We start from the raw sequence: 17,044 nt of genomic DNA on the forward strand, positions 1-17,044 counted from the left end.
ATTATTAATAAAATAATTTTAAAAAATGGTAATGAGTTCATATAAAAGTTTTTGTAAAAATGGCCGAATGATGAACAAATTAAAATAATGTAATGTTCGTGGGTTTAACAAAATTTACTTCTAAGACGACAAAACTATTTATTTACACTAATTATTAATATGTTTACTGCGCAATTTATTTCACTGCTATCACTGTCAATTTATTTCTCGACTCACTTCTGGAATGGTCAATTTATTTCTTTCTTTTTTATCTCGGCGATCGTCTCTTCCTTTAAATACTCTTTTGTTTACTTTCTAGAACCTTCTGGAGACATTCGGATAGTTAATTTTTTTTTTTTAAATTGCTTTCTCAGAATGCAGGTACGACACACACATTCACAAATACGGCGCACATGAAGAAAGGCGTCCGCGGCTAGTCGGCGAATCGATAAGCCGTTCACGCACACGTGTTCCCGATCGCACACAAACACACTCGTGCTCGCTACAATAACATTATTTCAGTAAAAATATTTTTTTTTTAAATTTATTATTCGTGAAAATAATATTAATATTTATTAGATGCAACAAGCACATTCATAATATACTTCAAAATTTTGTCGAAAATGATTGAAACGTTTTAGACTATCTTATCTGTATGATAGGTGTTTTGTGTTTATTGAATACTCAAGATGTTCTCCTCTTTATTCGTTTATCTCAGTATTTTTTATGTTTTTGTTTGACTGTTCTGTAAACATTATAAAAACAAATAAAATAGTAATTGTTATTGCACAAACATAAATTTGCACTACTGTAAAATAAAGGTGATAAAAATAGTTCTATAAAAACACTATAAAACACATGTCAAAATCAAAAGTTTCTAAAACATGCACAATTCACTGATTTTGCACTAACAGGAATACCCCACCGTTACGAAAAACTTTACTTTTACTTTTAATCACCTTTTCTATTTTAACACGTTTAACTGTTTCACGATAAATTAATTATTTTTACAACTAAAATTTATTCAACTCGAGTAGTTACCTATACCTTCGCTCTAGAAACGTAAGAAAGCAACTGATTGTGAGAGCAATTACTGAATATACTTTTCACGCCTTTTAAAATAGAGGTGACAAAACAACATAATAATTAAGTCACAATAATAATTTTTGTTTTTGTACTAAAAATGGTAATGTTTACCAATGCAACCCACACAATAGTTTATGATAATTGTCAATACACACATGATAATGTGCGTACTTCAATGTGTAAACAAATAAGTACTGCCATTTATTTATTATTTTTTGTTTACTATTATACTAGCCTTTTTGTTATTTTCGATTTTATCCCTTTCTAGCAAAAACCACGCAGTTAGTTAACATAAATTTCACATCATCATATAGATTATTTTTTTTTTATTGAGCTAGACATTAATGACAAGATGTTAAATATACCTACTTAAAAATGTAGGGATGAGTTACATAGATAGAAGAGTGATACTTAGTTTGTGTAAAGAACAACAGGCAGTTATAGAGGTAGGGTTGCAACGTAGAGAAGTAAATATTAGGAAGGGAGTCAAACAGGGATGCACACTGTCACCGCTACTCTTTAATCTATACATCGAAGACGCGATCAATATCATTAAAGACAGTACAACTGTAGGGATAGATGTGCAAGGGCAAAAGATTAGTATGCTTAGATTTGCAGATGATATAGCAGTATTAGCATTTAGCAAGGAGGACCTAGAGATAGCTTCAGACAAAATGGAAACGGTACTGACAAAAAAGTACTGTATGAAAATAAATAAAAGTAAAACTAAAATATTGGTATGCAAGGGTAGAAAAAGTAAGGAAAGAGCGAATATAAAGATAGGAGGCGAAAAATTAGAAGAAGCGGCTGATTTTAGATATCCAGGAAGTCAGATAAGTCAGGACGGAAGGACTAGTAGGGATATAAAGCAGAGGATAGCGCAGGGTCGAGTCGAGAAAAATAATTTCTGGTTATGATTACAATTTCTCACTGCACATCTTTTAGTGTTCCAACCCGACCCATATTAGCATTTTTTTTTTAATCAGGCGATCTAACTTCCACTTACTCTACTAAGATAAAAATAAATTAGTTTTTAAATGTTTAGTTTACAAAGACCAATGGAATTTGTTTCATAAATCAGTCCATGCCTTAAAATAGTAAACTTCTTTCCATATTTTACCATTTTCAGGTTGTTCGCAAACTATTACAATAAATAAATTACATATAAATCGTCAGGTGTTTGTCCTTGACCATATATAATCAAGAAAAAATGCGTGGGACATGTCAGCCATGGCCTACTATCCTCCCACTTGATCCTGTTCCATGTATAAAATAAGTTATGTTAAAAAACAGACCAAACAAATTTCCTTTTTTGTTCGTATCTATTTATTATTTTTTTCCTATCGAAACATTCACTTGTTTAGATCTCACAGCACTCTTGGCAGATTGAGTAAATCTACCAGTCGACTCGATCCGGCCAGGAGAGACGAGCGCGTTTCGCAAACATTACCCAGACACTCTTCAAGGTAAGCCATTCTAATTTCTAACAACTGCTCTAGTAACACTTCAAAAACTAAATTTGTTTTTTATTTAGAAGTAATTGGGAATTTTGTTAGTCAAAAAACAGTAATCTACAAACTGTTGTTTCATTTCTAGAAACGATCAATCGTCAAGATTGGATAAACACGATAAGACCGATAGTACCATCAACGTTTCGATAATAAACACAGTTTCGAATCCAACTCATCATCAGAATACAGGAAAATACATTTCAAACGGTACCCCACCGGCAAAACCAGCAAGGACTTTTTTATCAAGAAGTAAAAGCTTTAACGTGGACCTGGACGGACCAACACGGACCAGCATGTACCAGAGCAACCCTCACCTAAACAGGATTAACGAATCCCCTCTGGGTAACGTAAATTATACGTAAATTCCTACAATCTGCCCCCACCCCTCTTAAACATGTACCTGTAATCTGGACTAAAGCATCTGTAAATATCATGTAATCCTAGAAAAGCCCAATTCATCAGGTGTATTAACTTATCCTCATCCCTCTGAGCCTTTTTTTGCCAGGAATACAACACTCCCAGTTCATCAAATTTAATGAGCCCAATTCACCAAGTGTATTAACTTTTTCTCATCCCTCTGAGCATCTCAGACGTTCCAAATAACGACAGATAATATATATTTTTTTATTTAAAAAGCCCTAAGGGAACACTACTACTAGACTGACTACTGACTACTAGAACCGCCCACAAAAATATAGTCCATAACTAAATATTTATTGTTATAGGTTTGAAAAGTCCAGGCCTTATAACAAGCATAAGCCGCAGCCAACGCGATCTAACATCGGAACCTATCGACGAACGTCTCGAGCGTAATAGAACCAACTTCAGCACCCTGAATGGCACCAATCGTTTCTCTAGAAACGGTTACAGTGAATCATCCCCGGATTATAAACAGAAGACGTTTCTGAAGGATCTTCGTCAAAGAGCGCCGGATCTCTACAGGACCCTTCACGAAAACGACGAACTTTCGGTTCACAAGCCGTCTTCCAGGGGTTACATCAGTGCAGCACCCTCCAAGCCCTACTACGGGGACATCTACGAGCCCCCGACGCGTTTACGGGACACAACGAACAATGTTACCACCACCATAGAAAAGAGCTACACTCCGAACAGCAGAACTGTTATTACTAGGAGGGGCAGCAACTCAAGCACCGACTTTTCTGAAACTTATCATACAACAACCGAAAACAACGATAAAAACAAATCAACCGTTACAGATACGGTGGAGAGTTTTAGTAGGAAAACTCTCCCGGCCAGAGGGGGCAAAGGATTGGAGACGATTCAATCGACAGAAAAGAAAATGGTCACAAAAAGTACTTCCAGGTACCAGCCACCGCCGCCCCCACAACCCACCCGTTACGAGACCTACGAAAGGAAGGGTTTCTACGAAAGTAGTGGTAGAAGTGGACCTGTGGTGATCGAAGTTAGAAATAACGGTTATAGAAAATGAAACAATTAATTAATTACAAGATAATAACGTGTAGGTGATTCGCGAAATAACATTATGTAATAAATATTATTTTTTTTCATCCGATTAATATTTTAGCGTTAACTGAATTGAGTAATTTTAATAAACTTTGTAAGTTTCTATTATATTTTAATACATACGTTTCAAAGCGTGAACGTAATAACTGTTTAATAATAAAACGTTTTCACTTACTTTTTATACGAGTTGTTTTTATTTCTTACTAGTGACCCGCCCCAGCTTCGCACGGGTGCAATGCTGATACTAAATATATTTTTGTTTTGTTTAGATTATTATCGAAAAGGGGAAATCTTCAAAAGATACCCCCTGAACATACTAAATATACTACAGAATGCCTTTATATACAACATTCACAGTTNAAGATGCGTTCAAGCAATTTCACTTTCGAAAATATGCATCACTAATAGCTATTTAAGAATAATTTGCACGTAATATGGCTTTTAACGTCTGCCTTTACTAGTAAACAATTTATAATCCATATATATCTGGTAAAACAAAATAACACAAGCAAATTAAACCAATTATTCGAAAGATCTACAAAAATGAGCGCAACTAATAGAACACTACCACTGAGTACCGAAGATTTTATGTTGGCAGTGCCCAAAACGAATAGCATATTTCTCCCTAAACAATTAATACTGCTGTTGTCATATGGCTTGGTACTTGTGAAACATATATTTGATTAATTTGTGACAATTTATCGTGATTACTAAACAAATATTCATAAAATAAACATCAGATACAGTTGAATTAAACAACCGACTACCAAGTGACGCCAAACTTTTAATAATTAAGGATTTTTCCTCGAACATGCCTAAGCCAGGCAAGTCGTCGAAAGGGAACCATCAGCACTTTACATCATGGAAAAACCAGTACAGAGGTAATTTGAAAAACCTAAATTATGTAGGCAAGCAGTATTATTTCTAATTTCTTTCAGAACATGACGATAGAGGAGACAGAAGGGTCACTTTCAAACATAGTAAACATGGCAGAAAGAATAATCGTAATTGGAGCGCATCATTAGAAGCTCATTTTCAAGAAGAAGATGTTGATATGGGCGGTAGCGGTGGTGGTTTTACTTCAGCAAAAAATTTTAGACGTAAAGGTCGCAGTGGTACTCCTCCACCAAAGGGGGCCAAAAGGAAACTGCTAGATAGTCCAGTGGGCTGGTTCAGGGTTACAGTAAGTGTTAAACGATTTGAAACATGAATACATGTAACTGATCCTACTACATTTTGTTTAGATTCCCATGAATGCATGTTGCAGAACTTTTTTAAATTCAGAGTTAGAGAACATTTAAGGGTATTGTAAATGGCAAGAGAAAAACAAAGAGCGTTTTTATATGTTAAAGTTTATTAAAAACAGATGTTTCTTTATGTTTAATAAGAATGTACTTATAAATTACCTTATTTTATTTGAACAAATTTACTGATACATAGATCTTACAAAACTAAACGTAATCATTTCATATTTACTATATAGTCCTTATTCAAGAAAATACAACATGGGAATTAAGAAATGAATTTCCTGTTAAAAGTAGTAAAAATACAATACCAATTATAGAGGAGCAAACATTTCAATACTTATATCTCTTGTTGGTTCATAGCTCGGGCTTGTGCTCTTACTCGCTTCTCATACTCCAAACGGTTTTGACTGATAAAAAAGAAAAATATTAATTTAATATTTGACTGTCTTTCCTGCAGCTTACCAATAAATAGTGTATGCTTCAGCTTGAGCTGGATCTTTAACGTTTGGCTCATTCAAAAGGTCTTGGATACCAAGTAATATTTGTTTAATTGTGATAGCTGGTCGCCAGTCTTTTTCTTCGTCAAGCAACGACAAACAAACTGTGCCGGATGGGTAAACATTGGGATGAAAGAGTGGGGGTTCAAATTTGCATTTTGGTGGACTACTTGGATAATCGTCTTTGAATATCATTCTTAATTTGTAATGACCACCTTCCCATGGTGTCTAAAAATAAGAAACTTATTTAAATCTTACTTTTATAATGAATAAGTATGAGTTTTACTTACGCCTTTTTTGCCAGGAATACAACACTCCCAGTTCATCAAATTTAATGATCCATCCGGGTTTTTTGAAGGCCTCGCAACGAATCCCTAAAAGTACATTAGTTTTTAAAATATCCTATTGATACAATTTTCAAAATAAGCACTTACAAAAGGATGTTCTTTTCTCCAAGCTTTACGTTCTTCAGCTAACCTTGCTGCAGCAATGCCAGACATTTTGGAATAAGTTCTCAAACCCAATTATAAAACACAATCCTTATTGAATATTCTGTTCACCAAGAAGTGACGCCACGTCAAGTAATATTAAAAATTTAACACACAGGATTTTTCTAAAGAAAAGTTCCGAGAAAAGTAGACACACTTTCCTACTTTGTTAACACATCCCGCACTAATTTAGGAACTTTTATTTGCTGAAAAGTTCCTGCATTGATCACTATAAACCTGCACATTTAAGATGCGTTCAAGCAATTTCACTTTCGAAAATATGCATCACTAATAGCTATTTAAGAATAATTTGCACGTAATATGGCTTTTAACGTCTGCCTTTACTAGTAAACAATTTATAATCCATATATACCTTGTAAAACAAAATAACACAAGCAAATTAAACCAATTATTCGAAAGATCTACAAAAATGAGCGCAACTAATAGAACACTACCACTGAGTACCGAAGATTTTATGTTGGCAGTGCCCAAAACGAATAGCATATTTCTCCCTAAACAATTAATACTGCTGTTGTCATATGGCTTGGTACTTGTGAAACATATATTTGATTAATTTGTGACAATTTATCGTGATTACTAAACAAATATTCATAAAATAAACATCAGATACAGTTGAATTAAACAACCGACTACCAAGTGACGCCAAACTTTTAATAATTAAGGATTTTTCCTCGAACATGCCTAAGCCAGGCAAGTCGTCGAAAGGGAACCATCAGCACTTTACATCATGGAAAAACCAGTACAGAGGTAATTTGAAAAACCTAAATTATGTAGGCAAGCAGTATTATTTCTAATTTCTTTCAGAACATGACGATAGAGGAGACAGAAGGGTCACTTTCAAACATAGTAAACATGGCAGAAAGAATAATCGTAATTGGAGCGCATCATTAGAAGCTCATTTTCAAGAAGAAGATGTTGATATGGGCGGTAGCGGTGGTGGTTTTACTTCAGCAAAAAATTTTAGACGTAAAGGTCGCAGTGGTACTCCTCCACCAAAGGGGGCCAAAAGGAAACTGCTAGATAGTCCAGTGGGCTGGTTCAGGGTTACAGTAAGTGTTAAACGATTTGAAACATGAATACATGTAACTGATCCTACTACATTTTGTTTAGATTCCCTATGGTCATAAATATGAAAAGAATTTTATTTTAAAATTATTAATGGACCATGTTAGTCCACTTACATTGTACCCAGTTATGGTGAGTTTAAATTATTTATATATTTAAGTGTATCTTGTAACTCATAATATTCTAGTGGACATCTGAAAGGAACGTGGTAACATTTTATGTTGATGAATATAAAGTGGCTGAAAAACTTAATAATTTAGACCGCCAAATCCGTTATCCTGATGGTTTTAATATGATTATAAAGGTTAATACTGGATCACCCAATGTGGTTGATATAAACGAATCAATGAAAGAGAAAATGAAACTTGCAATGGCCAAAAGATACAATGCTGCCACAAGGGCTTTAGATTTGACCAAGTTTCATGCAGATCCTGATTTACAAGATGTGTTTTGTGCTCTTTTCAAACCTATCATACTACTGACTGCAATTGATATAATTTCTGTAAATATACCTGATCTCGAAGCATTAAATTTATATGATAATAGGATACATGTGCTTAGTCACCTAAAGAAACTAAACACTAAACTGCCAAATTTAAAGATTCTCCACATTGGAAACAACAAGGTAATAAATATTAATTTATACCTAAAACATATGTCCTTAATTTTTCTGTGAAATATTTAGATAAAGGATATATCAATGTTGGACGCATTATCTGGTTTGCCGCTCGTTGATGTGGTCCTAGATGGCAATCCTTTGTGTGACAAATACAAGAATCAAGAAACTTACATCAGGTAATCGTATAATTAAAGAAAATTTTTGCTCTTCTAGTAAGCAACTTGGAATGAATTTTGAAAAAGATTTCAAAATACTGTGAAGAGAATGAATTTTTACTTTATTTACTGCTGACCTTTTGCATTTAATGACATACACGTAAGCATTTAATAACGATATACGTTTAGATTTGAACAAAAAAATTATGCTCATTTATGTATTTTGTGTTTAGCTCTTTTTATTTTACGTTTATTATTTTTGTTTGTTTCATTAACGTTTTTGTTATAAAAAAAAAGAAGTAGAAAGAAATGACAGGAATAGAAGGTAAATCACGCATACATTAGTACATTCATATTTTAAGCAAAAAAAAAAAATAGTCATTGTATAAATTTGTTGTGTTCCTTGTAGCAAACGTACAAAATAATATTGATTACAGAAAAAAGGGTAATAAATGGACTAGAAAAAAAACCCTTCAAATCAAAACATGAAAGAAAAAGAAACGTATTTTGTAGAGAGTAGCAATTTACGCAAAAATACTTGCTGTGTTGCACCTTAAATGCTGTATGTGTGAATATAACAGTAAATTATTGTTATTACTGGTGAATGAGCAGTGCAAGATTGTGCTATTCACTAAGAAGACAAAGAAAACATCAAACGTCGAAGAACAAGAATAAAGAAGCAAAAAATCATCACGAAATTATGAATGGAAAAAAACATAGCAGAATGGGAACAATAGGTGCAAAAATGCAGTATAAGTAACAATAAAATGTGTTAATTTTGTTACTCTCTTTGCCAAATACAAAAAAAAAGAACTGAAAAGAGAAAATTCAATTTGTTTCTAAAAAAACTGAGAAGTGTCTGTTACAAGGACTTTCAATATAAATATTGTCATGTCTATTATTAAATAGAAATTGCTAATTTATGTGTGATTTATAAAGACAAAAAAATTTGAATGTATAATTTAACATTAGCAAAGAAAAAAATGAAAGATAAAAAGTGGTATACTATTAGTATTACTTTCCTGTTACATTAATTTAACTTTAGTTTTTCTTTTTGTTCAAACCTCAACGTATTAGTGGGAAAATAAATAAAAATCTCTTATGAACAGCAAAAAATTTGATGCACTGTTTTTTTTTGTTTTTTGTTTAATTAACATGCTTATTTGTTGCCCTCTTCGTGTATATTTTATGTAAATGCAACTGTGGTTGAGAGTGTTAGCAGGAATGCAAAAACAGGCTAATGGTCTTTATTTGGGGCGGTAAATTTCGCTCCCTATATTATTTTGTCTACAGCGAAGTAAGGAAGAGGTTCCCCAAGGTCATGAAACTGGTAAGTGTTAGTAAAACGTTTTTTTTTTTTCGATAAACTTCAAATATGGTCTCTCATATTAATTTATCACTAATACGATGAGTTATTCACTTATTAAATAAATGCGTTGTTTATTAAGGACGGTGTGGACTTACCCCCTCCCATCAGTTTTGACATATCCGAAGAGGTACCATTGCCAACCTCCCAGCAGACGTTCCTGTGCAATGCGGAAGGCCAAGGAATCGTGCGACAATTTCTCGAACAATACATCCAGATCTTCGATGGTGAAACAAGACAACCACTTTTGCAAGCATATCATGAACAGGCCACCCTGTCAATGACGATGGCTTATCCGTACGGGCAGCATCAGAAAAACTCGAGCTGGCTCAATTGGTATTTGACGGATAACAGGAACATATTAAGAGTGACAGATTCTGACAGACGCATGAGACTTCTTAAACAGGGCCATTTGGCCGTTGTTTCGTTTCTGAACGACATGCCTGCAACAAAACATGACATTCATAGTTTCACCGTAGACTTGTGTCTCTTTACAGTAAGTTAATGTCAGCATAGTTTTTTTGTAATAGTTTAAAAAGAATTAACGTTAAATATTTTAGAGATAAGTAAAAGTAAATCCCAGACAGTAGTAACTTATTCGTAAACCCATAGGAGCATCTGAGTTATTAGTTTTTTCTTTTCAGCCTCAGCTAATTAATTTAACATTCACGGGTCTTTATAAGGAACTACATAGCGGTCACAAAATGCCTCCCATCCGCTACTTTTGTAGAACTTTCGTTATTATACCTGCAGGATCGGGCTTCTGTATTTTAAACGAGATGCTGCATGTTACTAATGCCACTGAAGAGCAAAGAAAGGTACGAATAACTTCATATAAGAATTAAGATAATCCTTCATTACTATATTTGTTTTTTTGCTAGATTGCATTTAGAACCCCGGCTCCGGCGCCGCCGGTACAAACTCCTGCACCTCCCAACACCCCAGTGACCACACCACCTAGTACTTCAATACCTGACGATGCCGTAAAACAGCAGATGGTTCAGGCGATGGCTCAACAGTCGGGGATGAATTTGGATTGGTCACAGAAGTATGTTAATATTATATATTTATTAGTTTACTAGTACGTTGTAGAAATTATCCAGTGTTCGGTCACTTAGTGAAACAAGAAATACTCAATATTGATTGAATGATCTTTAATTAATCGAAGTCTTGTTTTTATTATCATATGATTATGTCTCATTAGAAATTGTTTGGTTACAGATGTTTGCAAGAAACCGATTGGAATTTTGAGAGAGCTGTGTTTGTTTTCACCGAATTACAAAAACAAGGAACTGTTCCTCCCGAAGCATTCGTTAAATGATTTGTATTATAATAATTATAAATCTGGCATAATGTTGATTATTGTGCATTAAGTTTTAAAACCTGGTTCGATTATGAATGATAAACAATTAATCAGAAGAAAGGAGACAGAAAATGAGAATAATTAAATTTTTATAAAATAGTACAATTCTTTTAATAATTTTTACAAATACTTAATTGTTGTAAGATAAGACTTAATGTGATATTAAAGAGGTATTTTTTGAAATATATAAACTGAGGATAATTAAAATGTGTTTTATTTTATATTTCTTATTTAAAATTCCTTAAAAATAATTAAAGCAAATCAGGACAGTATTGCCGCTATTTAGTCAGAATACAGTGTGAGAAGTATATTACAGGGTGTCGAATAATAAATGTACAACAGGCCCGAACCAAAACCCCCACCATAAAAGTTCCTAAATAAGGGAATTGCAAATTCTGGAGGTAATATTTAGCTAGAAGATTAAAATTCTTTTGAATATGAATAATTTATGCAATGTGACAAGCATATATACGATATTCAATAATCGATTCTTTGATATTAATTTTTAACCAATAAATACAGAAATTGATTACTATAAAGTATAGAGTTTTCAGAAATTAACAATTATTGTTTAAGTCCCTGCCTAAGTAATAAATAAAATGACAAATAAACTCCACTTTATAGGATATATATATATANTTTTGATATTTTCCATGAAAAAGGAACAAAAACTGCTAAATTTTATTTCCCAATATTTTGCACAAAAACAAAGTTATGTCGCATTAGAGAAACTTCGAGTTAAGGAATGGTCTTAGAGTCACTTACAATATCACATTTTTTGGACCCCCCCACCTTTCCTATTCGAAAGTATAAATTGGAGTTAGACAAATGGAGAAATTAGAATTAAAGTATATATGATATAAATGTAAATCCGTGTACTGTATGTCAAGAAAACTCCTCAAATCGAATAATACACATACACATATCGTTAGATCCTTAAAATAAACAACTAGAGCAACTAAAGGAAATTCCCTGTCCTTGCTAAGTTTCAATATTACTGGATCACGTAAACGACAATATTTTCGTAAAGACTTGGAAAAAAAAAAAAGAAAATCAAATATCTCAACCAATCTGAGCCTTCGGTTATTTATTCAACAACGGACGAATTTTCCGAAGCACGCACAAATCAAGCGAGCGCGAAAATGAGACGCGTCTCTGTTGTTTCTATAGAAACATAAAAGCGCGAGAGTTCAAGTTAAAATTTTAGTTTGTCCTTTGAACCCAGCGTACTGTGACCACTTTCTCATTTTTTTGATGTATGAACTAAACACTAACTAAATCAAGGTGCACTTATCTGCAGTGAACTTTTAAAGTGATAAAAATAAATGTTACTACTGTTACGTATTTCGCAATTATTCATCAGTTTCTTCTTTCAATTAAAAACTAACGCTACATCTAAATATTTAGGGTAATTCTCGGTAAACTTTCTATTAATATTTCGCAAAGAAATTCACTTTATAACGGCGTGAAAAAAAAAACTAATTAAATTTCTCGTGGTGCTATTAATACGCCCCTGACATTTTCTAATTAAAAAAGGAAAGATTAAATTAAGAGGGTAAATTGTTTTTTCTTTTGCACAATTTATGTATAATTATCGCCACCATTAAAGTAAGAAACAAACTATGACATGAACAAAATTATTTTGGCGATTTCCATATTAGAAAATAGCAAGCAGACATCGATGGCTTGCAATTACGTAGAATCGTTTTTTGGGGTTTCGTTGTAATTCACCTTACTCTGATCGTAAAAACTGACATAAAAGCGAACTGTACAAAAAAAAAATAAAATAAAAAGAAGAAATAAAAATAGAGCTACAATTTTCTGTCTGCTATTTACCTGAACATGCGTTACGATTAAAGAAGTTCGAAACAAATCTGACGACAGAGAAAAAATGTTAATACGTTACAAAAGTGAAAAGAACATTATAAAACTGTCCCTGATCCTTATAGTATTATGCTTACGAAGCAGAAACGTTTACAAAAACACAGTGACCTCGCATGTTATCGCCAATTCGCAGGACTGTATCGAAAACTTTAGTGCGTTGGACTTCTTCAGTAACATTGACGAGTGGGACAATGAGTCCGAAACTGTGACAATTGGATTTCTAGGGGCGTATGGAAAGTCCCAGGTGGTTTTAGGAGCCCTCCCTGTAGCCGTTGAGGCTGTTAACAGTAATCCAGGTAGATGTTAAAAAGCAATATTACAACAATCACCATCATCATAAGGTCATAAGGTCGTCAGTCCTAAGACTGGTTGTTATCCTGAGCTAATCTTCGCATTTCCCTAAAACTAAAACATCCCAGATCCTTAACTATTTGCGAACAGTAATCTAATCTAGATCTACCCTTTCTCCTCTTAACTCCTGTTTCTGCCTCTAATATGTTTGTGACTAGACCGTCATGCCTGAGAAGGTGCCCTACCAACCTACCTCGCCTATATCTTGTTGAATTCCATTGAGTCCTCTGTTCTCCTATTCTTTCTAATACCTCTTCATGTCTAAGCTTCTCTATCCACGGTATCCTCATCATTCACCTGTAACACCACATTTCGAATGCTTCTAAACTTTATTTTCCACCGAGCCCCCCGTCTATGTTTCGCACCCGTACACCGCCGCACTCCAAACATACACCCTTAACAATCTTTTTCCAGTTTCTAAATTAATCGTTCGCGAGCATAGACGTGACTTCTTTTTATTGAAGGCGACTCTACTCGACCCTGCGCTATCCACTGCTTTATATACCTACTATTCCTTTCGTCCTGACTCTTATCTGACTTCCTAGATACCTAAAATCGGCCACTTCTTCTAATTTTTCATCTCCTATCTTTATATTCGCTCCTTCCTTACTTTTTCTTCCCTTGCATATCAGTATTTTTGTTTTACTTTTATCTATTTTCATACAGTACTGTTTTGTCAATACCGTTTCCATTTTATTTAAAGCTATCTCTAACTCCTCCTTGCTAGATGCTAGTACTGCTATATCATCTGCAAATCTAAGCATACTAATCTTTTGTCCCTGTATATGTAATCCTACAAGTTAAGTGAATTTGACTCATGCGCCAAGGACGGACTCAGAGGGGAAGGGGCAATTGTCCCCCCCCCCTTTAAAGATGCAGTACCGAAACTCCCGCTAAGTTTAAATACCCAATAATGCAAAACATTAATACTAAGTGATTTAATCATCGTAACCCTACAACATTAGTATTTTACACCCCTTAAACCGTATAAGAGTTTAGCTTACAGACTCATGAGTCAACATAATCCATAAATATTTGCACCATGTCGTTTATAGACACAATAAAAATGTATAAGCATGTCCCAACTTTGATCTCAATACGATTTTGTGTGCGACTTCTTTACATATTCCAGACACGTAGCTCTCTTTGGTGGTGGTTTTTCTTTAATCGGTTCAGAATTCTTTCTTTTTTTTCTAACGTCTGCACTTAGCATTCGCCTTAGGGTGTCTTACTAATCGGTGCGGAATGAAGTCGACAAGTTGGAAACATCGTTAATTAGGCTTTCAGAATTTATAAGTCTTGCCACGTTTTTATTATCGACTTTGCTATTGCACAAAGCTACGAAGGGGAAAACTGCCGGGCAAATAAAGTTGCTTATTAATTTTGTTCCTCGTAAACAGTACAATGAAGATAATATACATTACTTCATTATTAATATGAAAAGATGCCTGAAGACATTTCTACAAACTCTCTTACATCACGTTGTATTTTTCAAAAGACGATGCCACCCTTTAATGATAGCATGCAGTAGAATATTTATAGTGTAATGTTCGTGGGTTTAACAAAATTAACTTCTAAGGCTGAAGACGACAAAAACTATTTATTTACACTAATTATTAAAGAACTTAAAAACACTATTGAATTATTACTAAACTTAGGTTATGAATTATTCTATTTATTTACACTACTGTTGATATATCACTATTCACTGCGCTATTTATTTCACTGCTATCACTGTCAATTTATTTCTCCTTTTTCGCGGCGATCGTCTCTTCCTTTAAATATCTTATCTTAAAATCTTTTATTTACTTTCTGGAACCCTCTAGAAACATCCGGATCGTTTATTTTTTCTTTAGACTGTTTAACTGCTTTCCCAGAACGCAGGTACGACACACACATTTACAAAAACGGCGCACATGAATAAAGGCTCCCGCGGCAAGTCGGCGAATCGATAAGCCGTCCACGCACACGTGTGCCCGATCGCACATTAACACACTCGTGCTCGCTATAATAGGTTGAATCCTCAATACGCCATCACAAAATATCTGATGATAGTAAATAATCCTTAAGAACGGTTTAAGTTCTTGGTCTGTAGTTAATTGAAACACCAGACAAAAATCGCGATATCGACCTTATTTGATCTCATCATCACGCCAGAGACAGTCTCGGTAAGTTACTTGCCAAATCGAAGATATTCCCCAAAAGGGAGATGATACTTCAGACAGTGTGTATATCGCTATCTAGTGAACTTAGTAATTTATCGAGAGTAACGAGAATGCACATGGCGTGCTGATGAGAGTGAATAACTTATTAACCTGCTTTACGTGTCCACATATATATCTGACGCATTTTTAAACCGATTTAAAACTCCCTCCCGACATTAAGCCCTGTTGTAATAAAGTCCTAAATTAATATGTCGCCCCCTCCTTAAATTAAATATGTATAAAATTATACATCAACATCGAAAACTGTATTTAATTAACTCCTTTTAAGTGACCCCCCTTCTTGTCCAGCTTCCACCTTCACTACCTTTTCGTTCACACCCTTGTTCGCTTAGTCTGAGCACACCTTTACATACGATACAGATTGATTTTGAAGCCAGATAATACGACGATGCCATTTGTCAATATCGTATGGTCGGTTGATTTAAATTGGGACGATAATAAAAAGCGCTTTTATAAAAAAGAAAAACAATCCCGGGGTCAGATTGCGTTGTAAACCGTTAACAAGCTCTCAATATTCATGCCTCTTTTATGTGGGATAGCATTTATAAAATAAAAAAAGCGACTCCATATATACCCTTTTTTGTTTGTAAATCAAATATATTTCCTATCAATAACATTCCATTTTTTATTTCAAAGAGCATTTTTCAAATATTTTTAAAACTGGTTAAGTATATCTTGTTCTATTGTACCTATAATAAACCATTTTTGGTACTTAATGTACAAAATTGTACATAATATGAAGCTGCAGACAGTGAGGTAAATTTCTAGCGTACGTAGACGGGTTTGTTATGGAAATAGGCGCAGCTATCTCCTCTGATCATACGATATTACGTTACGAGTTATCTGATTATTAAACGTCTAATCAATACATGGAATTACGAAATTCGACACCGGCAACCACCCAAATTTGAACGGGCTCAACTGGTAATCATAATGTGATCATTATATTTTGAAATTAACGAAGTTGGACAAGTTTGTCGCTTAATTTCTGTTAATTTTATACGCCGTCGCAATATTTGAGCGGTGTTTACGACGTGTGCCCTTAAATAAATTATTCCCTTGGGCCATTGTACGTTAATTACTACACCCTTACATCCTACCTACCCACACTACACCCCAATCCTCACCCTTCCAAGAAATTTACATTGTACGAAGTAAAATAATGGAAATCATAATTTTTAAAATTTTTGTGTCTGTACTTTAAAAAAAAAATGATTTTAAAAAGATTGGTGACTTTTCAAAGACTCATGGCCAACTGTGAATCGGATATTTTAAGATATAATTAAGATCGAGGCCTAAATGATTTTGTTTTTTAATTTAACTACTATGTACATAACATTAATTCTACGCCAAAACAGTCTTGTGAATTAATTAATTTGTCACGAAAAATAAGCTATTATATCGAAGAAAGGCTTTACACATTTAATTATCAAAAGTTAATTATTTTCAGATTTCCATCTTCGCATTTATTTTTTGTGTCAAATAATAATTTTTTCTTGGTTTCAAGCGGCGTTTTTATCGCCAGTATCTTCGTATAAAATATTTTCTTTTGATCTTACGTAAATTTCTTTAAAAAAAGCCGTTCAAAAGAAAATAAAATTTCCAAGAACAATATCATTTCATTCTAAATACTTTGGTAGCCATTCGAAATGCTTAAAATATAAACAAAGTGGTTCTAAAGAAACGAAAATGCGGTTATAAA

General features: G+C 33.8%; 4 protein-coding genes across 5 annotated transcripts in view; 3 read left to right on the forward strand and 1 right to left on the reverse strand.

Moving 5' to 3' along the window:
* The window catches only part of LOC108732776 (serine/arginine repetitive matrix protein 2), a 35,030-nt gene extending 30,925 nt beyond the window's left edge, over nt 1-4,105 (forward strand). Inside the window, exons 9-11 of the mRNA XM_025976593.1 lie at nt 2,430-2,531; nt 2,662-2,918; nt 3,302-4,105. Of these exons, the coding sequence (XP_025832378.1) occupies nt 2,430-2,531; nt 2,662-2,918; nt 3,302-4,026 (1,084 nt within the window). The 3' untranslated portion in view covers nt 4,027-4,105. The remainder of the gene's footprint in view (nt 1-2,429; nt 2,532-2,661; nt 2,919-3,301) is intronic.
* Nucleotides 4,106-4,679: 574 nt separating this feature from the next.
* On the forward strand, nt 4,680-10,840 carry LOC108732837 (nuclear RNA export factor 1). 2 transcript variants are annotated; one of them, XM_025976627.1, is made up of 10 exons: nt 4,680-4,942; nt 5,000-5,244; nt 7,425-7,511; nt 7,567-8,004; nt 8,065-8,174; nt 9,447-9,483; nt 9,602-10,015; nt 10,164-10,337; nt 10,401-10,567; nt 10,741-10,840. In XM_025976627.1, exons 1-10 carry the CDS (start codon nt 4,873-4,875, stop codon nt 10,838-10,840), a joined length of 1,842 nt encoding a protein of 613 aa, XP_025832412.1. In that variant the 5' UTR covers nt 4,680-4,872. The 2 variants fall into 2 exon arrangements, with proteins under 2 accessions (XP_025832412.1, XP_018319322.1); XM_018463820.2 differs by lacking the exons at nt 4,680-4,942; nt 5,000-5,244 and adding exons at nt 6,799-7,061; nt 7,119-7,363.
* LOC108732838 (SUMO-conjugating enzyme UBC9-B) lies at nt 5,457-6,494 on the reverse strand. Its single transcript, XM_018463821.2, has 4 exons — nt 6,240-6,494; nt 6,096-6,179; nt 5,771-6,033; nt 5,457-5,715 (listed from the first exon to the last, which is right to left on the reverse strand). Exons 1-4 carry the CDS (start codon nt 6,303-6,305, stop codon nt 5,646-5,648), a joined length of 483 nt encoding a protein of 160 aa, XP_018319323.1. The 5' UTR covers nt 6,306-6,494; the 3' UTR covers nt 5,457-5,645.
* Nucleotides 10,841-12,773: 1,933 nt separating the features above from the next.
* LOC108732777 (guanylate cyclase 32E) overlaps nt 12,774-17,044 on the forward strand; it is a 46,247-nt gene continuing 41,976 nt past the window's right edge. Inside the window, exons 1-2 of the mRNA XM_025976631.1 lie at nt 12,774-12,830; nt 12,900-13,062. Of these exons, the coding sequence (XP_025832416.1) occupies nt 12,774-12,830; nt 12,900-13,062 (220 nt within the window). The remainder of the gene's footprint in view (nt 12,831-12,899; nt 13,063-17,044) is intronic.

This window comes from Agrilus planipennis, unplaced genomic scaffold (assembly GCF_000699045.2).
Source record: "Agrilus planipennis isolate EAB-ADULT unplaced genomic scaffold, Apla_2.0 scaffold68, whole genome shotgun sequence".
NCBI classification, from domain to species: Eukaryota; Metazoa; Arthropoda; class Insecta; order Coleoptera; family Buprestidae; genus Agrilus; species Agrilus planipennis.